The sequence below is a fragment of the Perna viridis genome, chromosome 13, assembly GCF_037379345.1.
Source record: "Perna viridis isolate PV_CMFRI_1.1 ecotype Kerala chromosome 13, ASM3737934v1, whole genome shotgun sequence".
Taxonomy (NCBI): Eukaryota; Metazoa; Mollusca; class Bivalvia; order Mytilida; family Mytilidae; genus Perna; species Perna viridis.
In genome coordinates, this window is record NC_142457.1 from 25809564 (window position 1) to 25826148 (window position 16585).

The 16585-nt window shown below is 32.7% G+C and overlaps 2 protein-coding genes across 14 annotated transcripts in view; one reads left to right on the plus strand and one right to left on the minus strand.

The window, feature by feature from the left end:
• LOC148600104 (uncharacterized) overlaps positions 1-16585 on the plus strand; it is a 319707-nt gene that overhangs the window by 95623 nt on the left and 207499 nt on the right. The gene's annotated exons all lie outside the window — the stretch shown is intronic.
• LOC148600109 (uncharacterized) overlaps positions 558-16585 on the minus strand; it is a 138410-nt gene continuing 122382 nt past the window's right edge. For 3 of the 5 annotated variants that reach the window (XM_088557461.1, XM_088557460.1, XM_088557458.1), the window contains 15 exons: positions 14452-14737; positions 13382-13520; positions 12793-12992; positions 12275-12427; positions 10859-10979; positions 10157-10616; positions 9459-9740; positions 8353-8484; positions 7184-7342; positions 6563-6716; positions 5827-6278; positions 5374-5449; positions 4524-4673; positions 3892-4114; positions 558-2758 (listed from right to left, as the gene is read on the minus strand). In XM_088557461.1, the coding sequence (XP_088413587.1) occupies positions 2504-2758; positions 3892-4114; positions 4524-4673; positions 5374-5449; positions 5827-6278; positions 6563-6716; positions 7184-7342; positions 8353-8484; positions 9459-9740; positions 10157-10616; positions 10859-10979; positions 12275-12427; positions 12793-12992; positions 13382-13520; positions 14452-14737 (3242 nt within the window). In that variant the 3' untranslated portion in view covers positions 558-2503. Of the gene's footprint in view, positions 2759-3891; positions 4115-4523; positions 4674-5373; positions 5450-5826; positions 6279-6562; positions 6717-7183; positions 7343-8352; positions 8485-9458; positions 9741-10156; positions 10617-10858; positions 10980-12274; positions 12428-12792; positions 12993-13381; positions 13521-14451; positions 14738-16285; positions 16301-16585 lie in introns of all 5 variants that reach the window. The other 2 variants (XM_088557459.1, XM_088557457.1) reach the window with 1 other exon arrangement.

The window sequence follows — 16585 nt, forward strand, 5'->3', positions numbered from 1 at the left end:
AAACCATATTTCCAAGTTCACAACTAATATGTAAATTTTTCTGCTGAAAACTGTCAAGCTTCATTAAAATCCATGAACAAAAATTTCAAAAAAATAATGAAATTTTGGCAAACTTAAAAATCAATAGTAATAACAAATTTAAGATTTTCAACAATACTACTATCAGCAAAATTGATTGATATTAGATTAAAATCAAATGGTTGATATTTCATGCATTTCAGGGAATATCTGATTAATTACAATGACTATGCTTTGAACTAGTCCAACACTCTTGAGTCAGAATTTTTAATGTGCTAACACACAAAAGCAATAACACGCAGAAAGCAATGTCACCACTCTTGGACACGTTATTTTGACTACAAACCAACTGGTCGTCACTCGATCTCCTTGATGTGGTGTGTTAAGGAAAGAGAATCAGTGACTTTTGTTTTAAAGGTCTTTGGTATGACATAGCTGAAAATCAAACTCTTACTTTCCTTTAAAGTGAGCTATCTCTAGACCAGCAAGATCAATACAAGAAATAATACTTGTCGGCAAATTAACTCTTTAAGACTAAGTTTTGATGAGGACTAAACTTTATTGCACTTCAGATTTAAAACACAAACAGATACTTTACAAACATGGTGTAATTCAGTGGCTGGTATACCATTCAAGTCCTTCCAAGGCCATTTGTACAGAATTTGCAAAATCTGACGAAATTCTATAAATACTGTAGTTCCATAAATTATTCAGTCTAAAAAAAATTCACCTGTACATACAGACTTCTAATTTGCTCCACTAACATAATATACAATTGAATTTAGATGATATCTCGAATACCTGTTTCTTTAAAAATATTCATGATAACTTCATTCCAAGGAGCCAGGTCTGATTTTAGTACAGACACTTTTAAACTTGTCAGAAAGCTGTTAACTTTGGTTTTGAATGGAATTTCACTAGCAATCTCATCCCTTATTGAATTACAAGGCCATTAAATATAAATATAAATTATATAAATAATATAGAATGAAAAATTAATTCTAATAAATACATGTACATACACTGCACAAATCTACATGAGTAACCAGTGGTGTATAATGATGCAATCACTGACGAAAATAATGAATATTGACCAACCAAATCACAGACAAAACTTTCCTTCCCAAGGATAATCACAGATCACAATATTGCACCTATAGAGAAATTCAACTTGGCTGGACACAAAACACAAGAGTGCTCTAGAATTTCATTTTGGAAGTTTTCTTTGTTGATTAAAGCTGTTGGAAATTAATTTTACATTACAAACTTTCCTAAGGATAGAAGAAAATTTCTAAAATTCTAGAGCACTGCCATGCATTGGCACAGCCAAGTAATATTCGGAACAACATAGGTTATAAAAAAACACAAGACATTACCAATCCTTTGTGGTTTAAATAGGTAAGATTTCAACCCAAGCTTTTCACATGAAATATACTAAATATAGGTATGGGTATGTGCAATAATAACTGGTAAAATCCAACAGTAAATACTGATTCTGTAGAGAACTCGCTTACCAGTCTCAAAGTTTGAACCCAAATGATGTCATGAATTGGGTCCGTTACAGAATTCTACACAAACATGAAAGATACAATGATATAAAATCCTACTGATAATACACAGTAAAATTCTACCTACATATACATTGGATAGCAAAAACATCAGTACCTCACTGCATAATTTAAAATACACAAAAAGCAATAAAAATAGTAATCCTACATAGCTTCCAATGAAATTTGCATAAAATGAAAGTTGATATGAAGTTAATACAACATACAAAGGGTGAACACAATGAATTCATAATCTGATCTACTCTTAATTGACAATATTGACAACTTGACTCTAAACACTTAAGACAGTGTAGGGTTTGGATTTCTTAACTTTCACTTGTGTTTTATTTCACTTTATCACCCATTTCCCCAATGACTTTACCATAGTGTGAACCAATTAATTTTCATTACTTTTCAATTCCACTTACATGAAAAAAAAAACAGTAGTCATACATTTTGTATTTGCAAATTCATAACTTGAAAATGGGGCTGTACCTAATTCCAAATCCTAAAACAATTCAACTCAAGTAACACACAAAAAGTCTGAGCAAATTGAAGCTCAGGTTTACAAAAAATGAAAACTAGAACTGATCAAACTACATGCAGAAAGACTTACTGAGTACTATGTGTAATATATGTCACTAAAATTTTATTTTCTAAGTCACTTGGTAAATAAATATGCTTGAAACTTCAAGGAGTAAAAGTCTGAAACACAAAACTAGACATAGACAAGTACATGAATGCACAGAGAGAACAACTAACATGTATCCCTGAACTCACTATTGTACTGGTTCCATGAACAGGAAGTCACTACTAGTTCCCTGGACAGAAAACTAGGATCAGTTAAAACCACCCTGGAGTAGACATGGTGTCTATTTCAAGTTCCTAAGATTCATAGCACGATTTGTTGCATATCTAGAGTAACTAAAATGTTTTATTTATTTAAGTTCTTTATCTTGCATGGCCTCGTCCATTGCTGACGTGATGAGGGTCTCCGCCATTTCGTCTATACTAGTATTGTCTGTCTCTTTATCAGTAGATGTACTGCCTTCAGATTGTCCTGTCTTTGTTTCCGGTTGGTCTTTGGTTACAGTAGTTGTGTCTTCTTTTGGTGTCTTGCTGGTTTCATCTTCAGTTTGTGTTTCTGATTTGTTTTCTTTTGTTTCTTCTTTTTGTTCTAGTTTGCTCTCAGTCTTTTAGAAAGAACAAAAAATATAATTGGCTCAGGTTTAAAAAATTCAGAAATAATGGCAATGTTTCTATTTTTGAAAAAGTTACCATAGCAATAATTGAGACTGACATTATAAAAATTTTTCGCAATTTTGCAAAAATAGGATAATGCTGTTGGAGGAAATGTGGTTAAAAACATTTTTTCTGACCAAAACAATTTCAAAATTAAATATTCTGGCCCCACAAAATTTGCCAGGCCCCACCTCAGAATGAAATGTTCACCAATTAGAAATTACAATACTTATAATTGGCTATAAATGGCTCAAATGATTTCTGAACTTAAAAGATTTTACATGAATCTGAATCTAAATTACCTGCTGCAATTAAAATATTATCCTTGTTTCAAATGCTAGAGTGATGAATAATAAACAACTTCAAAGGAAATGCTTAAAAAATTGCATATGTAACAAAGCAAGTGCATTTAAACTGGTTTTGTTCATCAGATTAAGGTCTAATTGGAAAGTCAGTGGACCTATCTCCAATTATGTTAGTAAAAAAATAATATTTTATAATTGTTCCATTAAAATGTATTGAAAGAGAAATATTTCTGACAGTTCAAAATGTTCATAAGCATGGGCATGAAGATTAAGGTAGATCATACCTATTACAAGGAGTACTCTTTTCTGTCATCTCGCAAAATCACACGGACATATATATTTTCATGTAACTGATACTTGGTGGGAAAATGTTCTATCGAAATGTAAAGGGAGTTTTAGATTTTTTCAATATTACAAGAAAAAGAGTGCGGTGATCCCCAATTTTGTTTTTGAAATATAAAAGAATCCAATTGTTCTTTATATAAATTTGTAAAAAATGTTATCTACCAGTTTTTTTTAATGCTACGCTAAATAGTAAAAATTTCATACAGAATCCATAAAAAATTGCCTTTTTAATGCTCAATCATATTGAAACCAAAGTCTGTAACCTATGTTTTTTTACATCAAAATTTGAAGTATGTTCATTCAAGGTCATTTTCAAGTAAAACTAGGAAAATCTGTGTACTAGAAATATTAGGTATGACCTGCCTTAAGTAGAAAATCAAAAGATTCAGTGCTTTTTTTTTTGTTTTTTTTTTTTTTTTTTGCAAACTACACACCTCCTCCTTGACTGGTATCTCTTCTGTAACTGGTTCCAGAATAGATTCTGGGTCAGGTATAAATTCTGGCTGCCATATTCCAAGAATGCCCCTTTCTCTATAGATGTCTGCAAATCTTCTTAATTTAGCAGTGGTGAAGACAGTATCCTGTCGTGCCTTCACTGTGGTATCAGCAATCTGAAGCCATTTATCTTCCAAACAGTCTTCAGCAGATGGTCGATTCCTGAAAACATAAAATAAGCTAATACATGTAATATAATCAAAAATAAAAGCTTGAAGATATACGTAAATAAATCCTTATAATGTAGATACAGTATAGTGAGGTTTTTTTAGGGGGGTAGTCAAGAGAAGTTTGCGTGAAATTCATGTGAAGGTAGGATTCATATGAATTTCATGTTAACTTTGTCTCAAAATTTATTCACTTAATTCAGACCAAAATCGTATGAAATTCATGTGAAAATCATCAGAAAGCATTTTGTCTGTGTAGACCAAATAAAAATAATTCTTTGGTTCGCAGGCATGACTGTCTGGTTTCGTCTTGTCATTTCAAATCTGACGAGCTCTTAAAAAGAAATGGTCACTCCTACATGTACATGTATGTTCACTTAGCTCCATAATATTGGAATACAAACCTTGGGACCCTCTTCAGTATCCTGAAGATGAATCTTAGAGCATCTCTGGTAATGTTGTCATAGAGACTGTGTGCATCATATCTACAGTAGGCAATGTTTGTGTAAGTCTGCTCCACTGTGGAGGCTCTGAAGGGGGAATCTCCACTCAAACTAAAATAAAACATGTAATTTTTGATAAACTGGAAATATTCTTCTATAGTCCAATCATATCCATTTCAACACTTATTGAATATGTGGAAACCAAAAATCTTCCTACATGGAACAAATTCTTTGGTAAAAAAGGAGTTTGGTTTGGCAGGTGTCACAGTAAGTTAAGTGTGAGTCTTTATAAGAATCAGGCAAAACTGGAAAAATCTTAAACATGTATTGTCAAAAACCCACACAGTTGACAATAAAATTTCACTCAAAGAAGTCTTTTCTATTTGTAATAATTTTTTTTTATTTCTGTATCATTAGAGAGATGTTTGGAAATTTTAGAAAATTGAGGTTTTTAACTGAGCTATCTACCCCTGAAAATCTCACAGGATGTTTCAAGGGAAATATAACTAATTTAAACAAATTAGATGAAAAACCTTGTCTTTGTTCCCCAATTCCTACATTATCAAAGAAGTGGGTTATTTCTTTTACCTTGTTTCATTGACTGCCTGATTCTTACTGAGACTGACTCTTAAAATCATCACACTGGGAATTAAAAGAATTATTAAAATCTGGCAAAATTTCTGCACAAGCAACAAACTCAATCAATAATATTTTTGTATTGCTGTGAATTTGACTTCAATAAAATCTGAGACATCTGAGAAATATGATTTAAGGAATACTGACTTAGACATAAAACAGAGAGCAAACTTACAACAGAAGACAGAGGACTGCAACAGTCCACATGTCAGCAGCGTGTGTAGTTACCTCCCTTGTCACAATTTCTGGAGCTTTAAATAAAAAACAGCAGTATATTAATTAATTTTGCAGAGACAACTTTTTAATTGCTAAGCTTATAAAATACTTATCAAATACAAAAATACCAATCTTATACAGTATACATGTATATACATGAATTGTTAATTTTGGTATGCTTTACATATAATGAATGTACTTACATGAATTTGCAGGAGCATTTAAAACTGATGGGACTTGAAACAATTTCAAAGATTCTTTTTGGGTAATGATTTCTATCATTTTTAAGGTTACCAGTACATCCTTTATTTCTTTATATTTTAATTTTATTTCTTGACTTAAACTTGGCGGGGGAAAAAAACTTTAAAAAAATGGAAGTCTTAGAAAATAACCGTTTACATTAATACAATACCTAAAAAGTCTGGATAGCCAACGCAAGGTACAACTTCTCCATTACCAGAAATCTGTCGAGCATGTCTGAATCCACAGATCTTCACATTTAAGTGTCGTCTACTTCTCATTACAATACTGCTTGGTTGTAAATTCATATGTACCACACCAATACGTTCTAAATATTGCAATCCTTCCAAAACCTGTCTAATCACTATGGCAACCATGTCCTCTGAATATCTTGATTTGAAGGCAAAGTGCTGCAAGACGTTTACACCACAGAGATATTCAGTGATTATGTAAAGCTTCTCAATGACTAGGAATCCATCATACAGTCTGATGATTTTTTCATGGTTCATTAGTTTAAGAATTTCAAATTCTGCCAGTCCTGCTGTTTTGTCTGCTGAAATCTTGGCTACAAATGATCTTCCTGTAGAAACATTCTCTGCCATCTTCATTTCTGAAAACTTTCCGCTGAAAAAGAAAAAAAATTATTATCAATACTTTTCAAAATTTCTTTAAAACAGGATTTATCTTGATAACACAAAAAATTACAGCAAAAAGACAAACACTGCAATAATGCACAAATTTCTGAGGTAACCATTCTTCTTTACAAAGACATGATTAGAAGAGGTAACTGGAACTTCATTTTTACACACCTGTACTGTTTGCTCTCTTGATCCAAAAGAGTAGTCTTTCTGTAGTATTCTTTAATTCTGCTATTTAGTATGAATAACAAAGTGGGTTGTAACATTTACCTGTACAAGACATCAGTTATTTTATACTTTTCCTCAAAAGAACCTTCTGTCAGTTGTACTTTGCCACCAGAGGGAGCTGTTGGAATCAATGGGTTACCAGTCTGTCTAGACAGGATATCAGTTGTGTATTCATCCAATGATATCTTATCACCATCTATAGTCAAACCAATAAGTAAAATTGTGTTTTATTCTCCTATTTGGTGTGCTGTCACTCCTTCATTTTGATTGGTTAATAGGAGAAATTCACATTAAATGGAAGCCATAAAAAGTACATATGGCAAGAGAGATTAATTCTAATTTTCTCAAATGTAAATACAAAATGTATCTTTAAATATACATATGGATATTTGCAATGCCAAGGTGTTACTCTTAAACAGATTGTTTTGAAGATAAGTTTATATTACAGAGTAATCATTTATGAATTAACTTGCATAGTTATAATAATTGAAGGCACCTAGTTACACCACCTACATTTTGAAGTGCCTGGATGTCCAGAAAAAAAAAGCCAATAGAAAAGTCTGTGATGTTTAAATTGTGTTTTTTTAAAAAACTTAACAAGGTTTCCTTTCTAAACAATGATACAACATGATATTCCTGTTTATTTGAATTCCTTTTTCTTACTTTCTTCAGTGATAATTTCAGGGGAGGCAATACTGTAAGCACTTGATCCAAACTGGTTTACTGCACAGACTCTGAATCTGTATGAAGTATTGGGAACAAGATCTGTGACCATTGAACATTCGTCAATTGGATTGTCGACTGTGGTCCAAGAGCTGCCACCTTAAATAAAACACAACACTTAATGAAAACATCATAAAAAAAAAAACAAAAAAACATGTACATGTAGATGTGCTGAAGAAACAGAAATGCTCAGATAAATATTGAATAAACAACAGAATTTACTATTTACTTTTTTGATACAGCTTTACTTTCTGATAAAATGAATAAATTAACAGAATTACTAGTAAGAAAACTTTTAAGTCTGGGAGCTTTAATTTGTCAATAAGTCTGCAACCTGTAGCCATATGTGTTCATAAAATTACAGAGGCAGGGAAGAACGGATGATCTCATTAATGGATGGAGAGCCGGGTCCATTACGATGTCCCTCTGTCACACCATAGGTGGGAGGGGCAAAAATCATACCTGTTAACCTTTGGAATATTTATGTGAAAGATTGTCCCTCATTGACACTGTACCATGAGAGAGAGATCTTTCCTTAAAAGCATTTTTTTTAATGTAAAAATTCAATTATTTATTATTTCTCACAGAAAAAAATAGTTATTATAACCAAAACCCCCACAAATCTTACAATTTTATGTGGGAGATTCTAAATTTTTCATTGATTTTATGAGAGTTTCCCCCTAATCGGCAGGTTTAAACAGTATGTATGCAAAAATCAGTTTGGCATTTGAATCTTAACACAGTTGGATGTAACTTAAAATTGCTCACATTGTCTTGCTAGGTATACCCTCACTGTATGGAAAATTCATATCAAACAATATAAAAATCACTTACAAATATTTGAAGTCTCATCTATTTTAAGCCACATAATATCAATCCATTCATTGAGACTTGAGATGACTGTGATGAATTTCTGACATCAGACAAACAGACAGAATGAAGGATGAATGGGCAGGTAATTCAATATACCATCCACTCATTGGGTATGGGAATAACATGCCAAAAAATTTAACTCAACAATTTCAGATAGCATTTTTAAAACAGGAAATGTCTATCTATGAAACTTTCCTCTGACATTTTAATGGCACTAGTTAAACAAAATAGCATACTCTTTTTCTTGTAGTCCACTCTGTATCCTGTGATATTTGAGTTACCATCTGTTGATGGTGGTTCCCATATCAACAACACTTGTGTAGAGGACACCCTAGAGGCTACAGGCCTACTTGGCTGACTTGGAACCTCTATAATATAGAAAAATATACTGATAATTTATTTTTAAAATGATACATCACCACACTGCAAACAGATGGTAAAAACAACTTAAAATGGCCACAACTTTTGTGTAAATATACTGATCAAACTGAACTTTGAACATGATTTGTATTTTATGACAAGCAAAAACTACAATAAGTTTTAAAAAAGGACATCTTCTAAATAAATCTGCTGGAAACTGCAGGGGGACAGGCAGATGGATGGACAGACAGGGGGACAGATGGACAAGCAACTTTCGGAGGATACACAGGCAAATGTGCTACACATGAGAATCATATGGTTTACATCATATTATTATCATATAAATCGAGCACCATATGATAATCATATGTATCGGTAAACATATGATTGTGGCATATTTTTCACAAACAAATGATTATCATATGTTTTCAAACCCATATTATCATATGATAATCACTACCACATGATAAATATCGCACCAGTTCATATAGTGGGGTATAAAAACAAGAGAAAGGTGCACACAAAACACAAATATTTTAAATCTAAAAATTTTGGAATGTATTTTTTCTCCAAGAAAAGTGACACTATACCTCAGTTCAAAGTTTTATGATGTTATGCTCTCAGAATGCGCTTCCACAAAAATTTACCTGTGTAGACATGGTAGAATTATAATGGCATAGCTCCCACCAGAAATAAGCTTGTCCTTTCTCCAAATCATACATTTTCATAACACATAGACAGAAATACAGAAAAATGGGAATAAAGGCCATGAAGTATTCCCTTAATTCCTTTAAACTAATATTGTCAGGCAAGGTAAAAATAATATACCTCCAATCAGAGCTTTGACCCTCCTCATCTCCTGATCATACATTTTCATAAAATACAGAAAGACAGACAGAAAAAAAGGCACAAAGACCATGGAGTATACTCCCTTAATTCCCTGACTCTCACAATATTGTCAGGCTGGGTTGTGATATCATACCTCCAACTAGAATTCTGGCAGTAGCTGTGGCCCTTCCACCTTTACTCCTAATCACACATTTATATATACCAACATCATAAGGCTTTATATCCAACACAGTCAATGATGTACTATTGTTGGTAATTTTAACAGAAAGACGAGCACTCTCCGACACCAAGTCCTCATTTCTGTACCATGTGACTGCAGGTGGCTCGTCAGTGTCAACGGTGCATCTTAGAACAATGTTGTCCCCAGGTGTAAATGCCATGTCTGTGAACTTAGACATTATCTGGAGATAATCATCTGGAAAAAAAATATTGACTTTAATTAGTGTTGGGATCTGATAAAACAGAACATCCAATACAAATATATCCTTACATTCTTTAAGATATTAAATTTTGGAAAACATTAGGCAATCTATATACATGTATATACATGTATATACAATAGCAATAAAAGTCAGTTCTTAAGAGAAAGATTTTTTACCAAAAAAATATCTCATGGTAAAAAGGGAGACTATAATCAATATTTTTACTATGGATTTTCCGTTCTGGCTACAATTTCTCTTCTAAATTGTTTTTGTCCGTCCGCTCTTAAAAATGTTTTTCAGTGATTATGGTCAATGTTTTTCTTAATTTTGTTCATGCCTCTTCATATAAATCAAACAGCTGTTACCCAAACAGATGCTTTTGTTCTTGTACATTTATAAGCTACAATACCTTTGGATTCTTCTTTTGGCAAAAGGTCATTAGATGGTTTCCTTTGTTTGACCTCTTCAGCAACTACGGTAAACTGTAATTCCTTCTGTAAACAAGGATCCTCATGTAGGTTTTTGTCTGCTTCCATGACAACCATTCTTTTCTTTGGCTGTTTTTCTTCTTCTTCATCATTGTCAACATTTAATTTCCTACGAGTTGTCTTCAGCCCTGGAATTCTCGCTAGATAGTCATTGTCAGATAATGGTATGACCTTTGACCCAGGTCCTCTGTGATATCTGTTCTGCCAGTCATACCATGATTCCTCGTCCACATATTCTCCAAAATATCCTGAATCTGGAAATACCAAACCATTAGACTTGTCATCTTGGACTGGATTAAGTGGATAGGATTGAATCGACTGTTCTTGGATTGACTGTAGACTGTAAAGATTTGGGATGCTTCTAATACTGCTTGATTTCCTCTGAAAAACAAACATCACCTACTGATGCATGTTAAAAACAGTATTTCTTATCAAAGTTTTATTTATGGTACATGTATTACAATAAAAATGAACGAAGTACATGTATTAAGAATAAGAATGATCCAATATTCAAAACCTATAAATACCATACAGCAAGTGTGAAAGGCCCCAAATCCAGATTCTGAAATGTTTTTGTGTTTATCCCAAATCTATAAGCAACAAAATATAAGAAGCGTGATTACCTCTTTAGTATCTTGATCAAAGAATGCCTTGAGAGGTCCTAGATCTAACTGATCTGTACTCTTACTGGCTGTGTCTCTGATCCATGGATGTTGCAGACATTCTGCTGCTGACAGTCTGTCACTAGAAAATTATTGTTAACATCTTAAGTAAAAATATCTGTACTATTTAGCATTTTTTCCCTAAAAAAAAACTATTTCTTCCCCATTGATCAGTTGACAAACCATTATTTCTTCCCCACTGATCAGCTGACAAAACTAATATATTTTCTCAATTGATCAGCCAACAAAACTACTATTTCTTCCCAATTGATCAGCCAACACAACTACTATTTCTTCTCATTGATCATCCAACACAACTACTATTTCTATTTCTTCCAAATTGATTGGACAACAAAACTACTATTTCTTCCTAATTGATTGGACAACAAAACTACTATTTCTTCAAAATTGATTGGACAACAAAACTACTATTTTTTCCTAATTGATCGGCCAACACAACTACTATTTCTTCCCAATTGATCAGACAACAAAACTACTATTTCTTTCCAATTGATCAGACAACAAAACTACTATTTCTTCCCAATTGATCAGCCAACACAACTACTATTTCTTTCCAATTGATCAGACAACAAAACTACTATTTCTTCTCATTGATCAGCCAACACAACTACTATTTCTTTCCAATTGATCAGACAACAAAACTACTATTTCTTCCCAATTGATCAGCCAACACAACTACTATTTCTTTCCAATTGATCAGACAACAAAACTACTATTTCTTCCCAACTGATCAGACAACAAAACTACTATTTCTTTCCAATTGATCAGACAACAAAACTACTATTTCTTCTCATTGATCAGCCAACAAAACTACTATTTCTTCCTAATTGATCGGCCAACAAAACTACTATTTCTTCCTAATTGATCGGCCAACAAAACTACTATTTCTTTCCAATTGATCAGCCAACACAACTACTATTTCTTCCTAATTGATCAGCCAACACAACTACTATTTCTTCCTAATTGATTGGCCAACAAAACTACTATTTCTTTCCAATTGATCAGCCAACACAACTACTATTTCTTCCTAATTGATCAGCCAACACAACTACTATTTCTTCCCATTGATCGGCCAACAAAACTACTATTTCTTCTCATTGATCAGACAACAAAACTATTTTCTTTAATGTATTATCTCTGTTTTTTTCACTGATTGTAGCTTAATGTCTTATATTTTAGGATAAGAAATATATCTTTGATTATAATTGTTCAACAGAACTACAAATCATAATTACAAAGTTCCTCCATAAGTGCTGTAGGTATGGGGTGTACATGTAGTACTAAATATAGCCTAATTGAGGTTTGAAAGCAAATATTTACTACTTTATGCTATTGCCAAAATAAAAAAATCCTTACATGTCATCTACAACTAGAAGTTCTGCAAGGAAATCTTTAGCATCTTCAGACACATGTTTAAAGTTCTCCTCAGAAAGTTTCAGCTTACACTCTACTACTTTCTTCAGGGTGTCCATTTGGTTATCTCCCTTTAATGGGGATACACCACTTAACCTGGAATCAAAAAAGTATATGTCAAAATAATAAGTGATAATTTTTTTAATTAATTCATTATTATGAATGTATACGATGCATTCAGGCAATATAATTTGGAAACTATATAAGACCATAAAACTGTGGAGGCTTAAATTTTTTAGGTTTCCATTGTTTGAGTCAATCACAAACCCTTTTTCAAAACCTATTGTAAAATTTCCTATGAAAATAAAAACTAACCCTTTTAAAAATCAACAGATTAAAGAAATCCATGAACAAACAAAAAATTCAAAATCCGAGAATATTGATACTATAATTAAAAAAACCTTCACAGTACAAAAACTAAACAAACTCTCTTTTTTTGCAAATTTCTGTCATAAACTCACAGAATATAGGTCAATATGCCAACACTCCACATATCTGAAGCAGATGACACAGCCTCATTCTGGATCTGTTCAGGGGAGGTAAACTCTTCAGTACCATAGTTCATCTTGACATCATAATCCAATGACACTTGGCGTGAAAATCCAAAGTCAATCAACCGTATCTGGTCTGACTCATTATCAGCCATGTAGATATTTGATGGCTGAAATGAAATGCAAAAATACTCTAGTACAGTATTTCCTATTCTTTCATTTGGATAAAAGTAGTGTGTTCCTAATGTGAGCGAAGTACGTTCTCTAATCAACATGCAGTGTATATAGTGAAAATGGGAAAGTTACACAAAACAAGAAGTTTAAATTAGACAGCACCCAAAATTGCTTCCAAGGCATGCCTCTTCCATACAAAGCCACATGCATAATTTGAAATCAATCCATCCACGGGAGTCAAGATACTGAATGAAATTGGAATGAAATTTGGATGGACAGAATGAGTGATAGATGGACAAGGTGATTCGAATATACATATGTATATGATATCCCCAACTTATTGAGAGTGTGTACAATGTGATACATGTATATACTTCAAACCAACCTTGATATCAAGATGTACCACATTGGTAGCATGTGTACTCCTCAGGATTTCTAGCAACTGTTTAATGTACTTCACAGCCTCACTTTCAGTCCACTTGTCCTGAGACAAAATGTAATCCACAAGTGATCTCCCTTGAACACTGAATCTTGTTAAGGATAAACTGATATTAATAGAATGCATTCATACATTTATACAATCTATGATCACAATTTATCTTAACATCTAAATTTTTCCTATGAATTTGTAAAATCATATTCATAACATGTTCAGATCTAATGTCTAAAATACCATGCAATGTAACCCATGCAGCAGAGGCGACAAACATTGATTACTAACCATTTATGCATTACACTACAAACATGGAAATTATTACAGGGTGCTAATTTTTTTTAGTTTCGCTGGATGAACATTTTTGTGTGGGTGTAATTTTGTAATTAGATTCATTAACACGATAAGTTAATTAAAGGAAATTCTCATATGGGTATTAATTTCCTGGATATTTCTTGACTGTAAGCATAGCCAAAATTGCCCCAATGCACAAATTTTGCTATCCTTGCAGTAAATGTTACATATGCATTAGAGGTTTACTTAATTGGAGGTCTATCTAATAGAAGACTACTAATGCTAGAAATTCAGTTAAAACAAGATTTAAATTTATATTATCATACTTGTAAAATGTCTTGCATGCAGAAACAAAAGATGCTTGCCAAAGGAATTTTCCTCAAACATTTAAGTCGCTTAATTCTACCGTGATCTGGATGCTTTTGCTTAAGTCTAAGTAAAAATGGTTTACTTGAGTCATTTTATTCATGCAATCACTGATCAGTTTAGCATGCATTACATCACTAACCATCCTGAAGGTCTGTACATGTTAACAATCATGCACAACCTCAATGGTTCATCCATCTGAGAAGTCCTGAATCACTCATTCGTAACTACATCCTGATTTTATGACTTCTATGAGTTCATTAACATGCAGTAGATTCACTCATCCATGAATTTGAAATCAACCATACATGCCATGCTAGAATCACTCATCCATGCAGTCAGGCATGCATGACAGAGGATACAGGTCCATGACTATCACAAGTTTCCTCTCAGACTGGAAAGCGTCAACAACAGACGGAATTCGTTGATTATTAATCCTTCGTAAATTGTTCAGTTCGTGTCCAAAGAAATATTTTAATTCTTCGTTACATGCTGGAATTATTTTTGCTGCATATTCCTCTCCTGTTGATTTCTGTATCACACGCCTGACGACACCATGACGACCACGTCCAAGCTCTTCCAATGGGTAGTAATAATCTTCAAACACAGCCTCACGGAATATCACTGGTCTCTTTGTTGTCTCTATTTCTGTAACAAAAAAGAGTTGTCTCCCTTCAAGCAAAAACATACACAAATTTTAAGGTATTGATGATTCTAATACATTTTTATAGCACATACAATGATGATGTTCATGGGACCTGCTGTGGTATTACAGCACATACAATGATGATGTTCATGGGATAGAGTTAGTCTTCTCTTGATCAAATGAAAATCATCTTCCACGTGTAGTTGACTGGTCAGCTGTTGATGTTAAAATTTACACAAGTTTATTTTGAAATTGTTATTTAATCAATGGAAGACCAACATTATCTACTGAATTTCATCATTGTATGCACTGTAAGAAAGGTTCCTTTTTGTACTTTTGAAGACAAATGAATCTTTTAACAAATGTAGAAAATGGTTTGACAATAGAAAAAGTTAACACTTATATATGGTGAATTCTTAACAGGGTTTATCTTAGACGGCAGCAATTACCTGTATACCTGTGCAATGTAAGGTAAGCAGAAATAGCAACTGGTGCTAAGGCTATGTTCAAAACTGGCTTTAGCTTGTGAAGCATCTTACAAAAGGCTTTAATGGTCTTAGCAAAGTTATATACATGTACCAACACAACTGCTTCTACAGCATCTTTAATGGGCTTTTGTAATTACATAAGCTGGATCCCTTAGTAACAGCTCAAAGCTTTTAAAACAGATCCATGCAAAAATCAGGCAGGTGGTGATATAATCAAAAATATTTGTGGAAGGTTTTGTTGATGAAATGCATTCTAAACACCTAAAAGAATGCTCTTGTCTTTTGTTATAGCGCTGAGGTAGCATTGTGAAGAGAGCTACCAGCATTTCCGTTTGTATAAAAAAAAATTGCTGTAAAATTATACCAAGAGTTTAAATAAATTTTCAAATAAATGAATTTATCTTTATCATCTTGACTTTGAAAATAAAGTATATAAGGATAGCTTTTGAAGTACAGGACTTTCTTATGTGTTTTTCAGCAATTAAAATAAAAATATTTTTTGGATGAATTTCCTTACCATAGGTACTGCCTAATTCTTACACAGATCTTTATTTTGCTAGTAGTATTTCTTTACTAAATCAGCTTCATCTTAAAATTATTTGCAAAATACATAACTAACAGTCTTTATAAAGAGCTCTTAAGTTTAAATAAAGCCATCATACACAGCCAAAAGCATATGATAACCTACATATATCAGTCATATGTTTATCATACAATGCTCATATGTAAATATTGGCTTGCTTACACATAATTATCATATGTTTGCAAAAAAAAAACCAAATGATTATAAATTGATAATCAGGAAATAATCATATGTAAACTCAAACATATGATAATCATGTGATTCTCAACTCATATGCTAATCATGTGATCTCAACTCATATGATATTCATGTGATTCTCAAACATATGATAATTGTGTGATTCTCAAACATATGATAATCATTTGATTCTCCTGTGTAGCACTTTTGACAGTGCAATGTTTATTCCATTTTAACTGCTGTAAGCATTTATAATAAGATTTAGGTGTTGTGTTTTTCATGCTTCATGAGAGTAATCCTACCTTTGATAAATCTTGCTGTGGAAAGGAAGAAAGAGAAATAGTTTTATGGAAATTTGAGATAAATCTGTGGTAACAAAGAAAGACATGGGTTGAAATACAGGGGTGTAAAATGACTTTCAAGAGTGTTGGAAACATGCAAGGAGCATATTCATAGATTTTAAATTCTTTCTGGTATGTCTTTGTTCCTTGGGAAATGCATACCCGTTTCTTCTTCAAAAAATCAGTGGTTTCAATAATATCTCCACTGAAGATGGTAAAATCAAAATTCTACCATAGAGGGAGAAGAAATAGTTTTAAAAT